We start from the raw sequence: 5330 nt of genomic DNA on the forward strand, positions 1-5330 counted from the left end.
TGATTGTTAGCTAACCTGTGACCCCGGAATATCCTCTCCTACTGATTGTTATCGAAAATTGCTTAAGTGTTGTGGTTGATTTCTAGTTATTTCATTGCTTGATAGTTGTAGGTAGTAAATTAGTCACTTATATATTTTGTGAGAAATCTATTGAATCGATAAGTTATTTGAGTTTGAATCAGTCAAAATTTAATCATAAGTCTTCGTGGGAACGATACTCTACTCACTACTCTATTACTTGACGAACACGTATACTTGCGTGAGTGTTTTTGGTCGCAACAAATTTTTGGCGCCATTATCGGGGACTTAGAAATTAGCTACTTGACTGAGTTAAGCTTTTATTAGTTATTTTTTCAAGCTCTAATTTTCAGTTTACCTTGTTTATGTTAACGTAGGCTCTTCTCTTGAATGCGGAGGGTTAGAAGCGCAAGCATTCTCCTTTCTCTTGATCCTGAAATTGAACAAACACTTCACAGAGTAAGAAGGGAAGTCGAAGCTAGAACTAGAATAGAAAGAGAGTTGGGCATCGTAGTTCAACCACAACCAATAGAGATGGCAGGTAATGAAGAGCTTCCGGTGATAGAAGCCGCAAGGACCAATCTTGCTAATATAACTCAAGCTATTGTGAAGCCTGATATCACAGGGCATTTTGAACTCAAACAGTACATGGTACAACTGATTCAGTCCACAGAGAAATATGTGAGTCTATCTCATGAAGACCTGCAGAGGCACATTCAGAACTTCCTGGAAATTACGGACACTTACAATTATCCGAACGTTTCCAAGGACTATGTCAGGCTGGAACTGTTTCCCTTTTCACTGTTGGGGGAAGCTAAGGAATGGTTACAAAAGGAGCCGGCGAACTCAATCCACACTTGGGATGATCTAGCAAGGAAATTCTTAATCACGTTTTCCCCAATAAGAAGACAAAGTCGCTGAGGAGCCAGGTTCTTGGGTTCCAACAGCGGGATGGCGAGACACTTTGTGAAGCTTGGGAAAGATACAAGAAACTACTCAGAGACTGCTCGCATCATTGTCAGACTGATGAGGTGTTGGGTCATAATTTTGTTGATGGGCTAGACGAGGCACTAAAGATGAATCTTGACTCAGCTTGTGGGGGTAGTTACACAGAGAGCCCATATAGTGAAATCCATCTCCTGCTAAACAACTTCACTACTAATGATCATAATTGGCAAGGATATGGGGACTCACGAAGAGCAATTAAACAGAAAGCAACCGGTGTGATTGAACATGATGACTTCTCAGCCAAGAGAGCAGATATAGCAAAGTTGGCAAATCAGATGAATAGAATGACAATGCAACAAATACAGAAGATGCAACATGTACAACAAACGTCTATTTGCTGCGAGTTATGTGGTGACAGTCATATGAGTGACATGTGCCCCACGAATCCTGAATCTATATACTATGTGGGGCAATAGAGCAGGGGTCCGATGAACCAGCATACATAATATGAGAACACTTACAATCCAAATTGGAAGAAACATCCTAAATTCTCATGGGGTGGAAATCAGCAGAATCAGAATCACTTTAGGCCCCAAGGAAATTTCAATCAACCACATAAACCACCCCAACAAATGGAAGAGAGTATGAATGACTAGTTGAAGAAGTTGTTTCTTGACAATCAACAGCTCATGACTGATTTCAGAAATCTTGAGAGGAAAATGGGGCAGTTAGCAGCAAATCAAAATACTAAACCTGCAGGCGCTCTTCCCAGTGATACAGAGAAGAACCATCAAGTTAATGCAGTTACACTCAGAAATAGGAAAGAACTAGAGGAAGTGCCAAAGAAGAAAAAGGACAAGCCTATATCTGAAGGGAAGTTGATGCCTAAAGCAACACACGAGTCAAAGAAAGATGAAGCGAGTTCAGAACCAGTGGAGGCTGCAAGGCCACCACTACCTTTTCTCCAGAGATTGCAAAAAAAGAATGATGATCGCATGTTCAACAAATTTCTCTCTATGTTGAGCCAGGTTCAATTGAATATTCCATTGGTAGATGTACTTCGTGAAATTTCAAAGTATTCAAAGTACATCAAAGATATAGTGGCTCAGAAGAGGAGATTGACTGAATTTGAGACAGTCTCACTTACTGAAGAGTGCACTTCAAGGGTCCAGAACAAGCTTCCTCAAAAGCTTAAGGATCCTGGCAGCTTCACCAACCCTGTGCGAATTGGTAATATTGATTTGGGTCGTGCTCTTTGTGATTTGGGGGCGAGCATATATCTGATGCTCTTGTCCTTGTTCAAGCAATTAGGTCTGGGAGCTTCAAGACCAACCACTGTGATGTTGCAGCTAGCTGATATGTCCATAGCATACCCTGAGGGAGTGATTGAAGATGTGTTGCTGCAAATTAGGAAATTCATCTTCCCTGCAGACTTCATTATCCTAGATTGTGAGGCTGATGAACTGGTTCCAATCATATTGGGACGACCTCTTTTGGCTACTGGTGATGTAATTATTAAAGTGAGAGAAGGAAAAATGATTACGAGGGTGGATAATGAGGAAGCAGTCTTTATTGTCTACAAGGTAATCCAACTTCCCCGCCATTATGAGGAGCTCTTTATGATATCTGTTGTGGAGGTGGATGAGAAACTTCTTGACATGAGTATATATCTAGAAGATTCTCTAGAGAAAGCACTCATGTTGTTCGATAGCTTGGAGATTGATGATGATGTTGAGGAGATAATGCATATCCTTGATGCATCCTATGCTTACATGCGGGGAATACACCCTTTGAGCCCCTAAATAGGCTAAGTGGGCCTCCTCCAAAGTCGTCGATTGAAGAAGCTCCAAAATTGGAGCTTAAACTCATGCCTCCTCATATTCAATATGCTTATTTGGGTGGTTCTAACACTTTACCTGTTATTGTTTCTTCTGACTTGTCTAAATTGCAGGAAGAAAAGCTGTTGAGAGTGCTATGTGAGCACAAGCAAGAAATTGGGTGGACGATGTATGACATTAGAGGCATTAGTCCAACTTTCTGCATGCATAAAATCCTCATGTATGACGGACACAAGCTAAGTGTAGAGCAACTACGTCGCCTAAATCCAATCATGAAAGAGGTGTATGATGGCTATTTTTACTTGCATGGTTGAAAGATTTGTAGAAGTGTTCATGGATGATTTTTCTTTGTTTGGATGTTCTTTTGATAATTTTTTAATGAACCTTGATAAAGTGCTTGCGAGGTGTGAAAAGACCAACTTGGTGCTAAACTGGGAAAAATGTCATTTCATGGTACGTGAAGTTATAGTCCCGGGGCACAATGTGTCCAAAAGTGGTTTGCAGGTGGAAAAAGAAAAGGTAGAGGCGATTGACAAATTGCCCCCACCAACATTCGTCAAAGGCATTCGCAGTTTCTTGGGCCATGCAGGTTTTTATCGTCGTTTCATTAAATATTTTTCAAAAATTTCTTCTCCTTTGTGCAGGCTTTTAGAGAAAGATACTCCTTTCAAGTTTGATGATGCTTGTCTGAAAGCATTTGAGGAGCTGAAGGGGAGGTTGGTGACTGCACCAATTATTATTGCCCCGGATTGGGCGCATCCATTGGGTTGATGTGCGATGCAAGTGACATAGCAATCAGATCTGTTTTGGGGCAAAGGAGAAATAAAATCTTTCACTCCATTTATTATGCGAGTAAAACTGTGAATCCAGCCTAGATGAATTACATTGCTACTGAAAACGAGTTGCTTGCAGTGGTGTGGGCGTTTGACAAGTTCAGACCTTATCTAGTGGGAACTAAAGTTATCTTCTACATAGATCATTCAATTATCAAATACTTGTTTGAAAAGAAAGACGCCAAACCGAGGCTGATTCGTTGGGTCCTCCTCTTGCAAGAATTTGACTTAGAGATCCGAGATCGAAAAGGGACAGAGAACCAAGTAGCTGATCACTTGTCCAGATTAGAAAAGCGGAGCCATGTAGTTGAAGAAGGGTCGATCAAAGAAATATTTCCTGATGAGTAGTTATTAGCAATCACCTCAAGTGAAGCCCCGTGGTATGCAGGTTATGTGAATTTTATTGCAAGCGGGGTGACACCACCAGAATTGACACCCGATAATAGAAGAAGGTCTCTGCATGATGTAAGGCTCTACATGTGTGATAAGCCATTCTTATATAAGCAGTGCGCAGATCAGTTGGTACGAAGATGTGTCCCTGAGGAGGAGATGAATGTAATACTGCATGACTGTCATGCTTCGCCATACAGAGGTCATCACGGTGGGGATAGAACCGCCCAAAACGTGCTGCAATCGGGTTTCTATTGGACAAAATATTTTAAGGATGCACATGCCTTTGTTAAAAAGTGTGACAGGTGCCAAAGAACCAGAACAATCACGAAGAAGCACGAGATGCCTTTGCAAAATATACTGGTAGGGGAGATTTTTGATATTTGGGGGATTGATTTCATGGGACCGTTCCATACTCTAATGATCACAGGTACATATTTGTGGCGATCGAATATGTGTCTAAGTGGGTGGAGGCCATTGCTCTTTCTACTAATGACGCAAATGTAGTGGTAAATTTTGTAAAGATGCACATCTTCACACGTTTTGGGACTCCAAGGGTGCTGATAAGTGACAGAGGAACTCACTTTTGTAACAAATTGTTGAATAATGTTCTGGCAAAGTACGGAGTTAAGCACAAGGTTGCCACCGCCTTTCACCCCCAAACGAGTGGTCAAGTGAAAGTGTCAAACAGAGAGGTGAAGCAGATTCTGGAGAAAACAATAAGTAGAAATAAGAAGGACTGGGCCGGAAAGTTGGATGACGCATTATGGGCATATCGAACTGCATACAAGACCACCATAGTTACTTCTCCATACAGGTTGGTTTATAGGAAGGCGTGCCAATTGCTCGTCGAGCTTGAACACAAAGCCTATTGGGCAATCAAAAAGATGAATATGGATATGGACTTAGCTGGTGAGAAGAGGTTGTTGCAACTCAACGAGATTGATGAGTTCCGATTGCACGCATATGAAAATGCCAAATTATATAAAGAAAAGACCAAGAGGTGGCATGACAAGCACATCCAACATCACGAGTTTGAGCCAGGTCAAGAAGTTCTCTTGTTTAATTCGAGGTTGAAGCTTTTCCCCGGAAAGCTTAAGTCTCGATGGGCAGGTCCTTTCATTGTGGTAAGTGTAAGGAATCATGGAGTGGTGGAATTGTGTGATACGAGCTCAAGTGGTACCTTCTTGGTAAAGGGACAGAGAGTAAAACATTATTGGGGTGGTGACATTGCACGTCACAAAACCTTGGTGGACTTGGCCAATGCTTGAAAACGTGTTGAGTCGTGCCGCGACGTTAAATC

The 5330-nt window shown here is 41.6% G+C and overlaps 1 protein-coding gene across 1 annotated transcript; it reads left to right on the forward strand.

Annotated features, from left to right (window-relative positions):
• The first annotated feature begins 1655 nt into the window (after positions 1-1655).
• On the forward strand, positions 1656-2768 carry LOC138907055 (uncharacterized). Its single transcript, XM_070197095.1, has one exon. It carries the CDS (start codon positions 1656-1658, stop codon positions 2766-2768), a length of 1113 nt encoding a protein of 370 aa, XP_070053196.1.
• The last annotated feature ends 2562 nt before the right edge of the window (positions 2769-5330 follow it).

Source organism: Nicotiana tomentosiformis, chromosome 1 (assembly GCF_000390325.3).
Source record: "Nicotiana tomentosiformis chromosome 1, ASM39032v3, whole genome shotgun sequence".
NCBI lineage: Eukaryota > Viridiplantae > Streptophyta > Magnoliopsida > Solanales > Solanaceae > Nicotiana > Nicotiana tomentosiformis.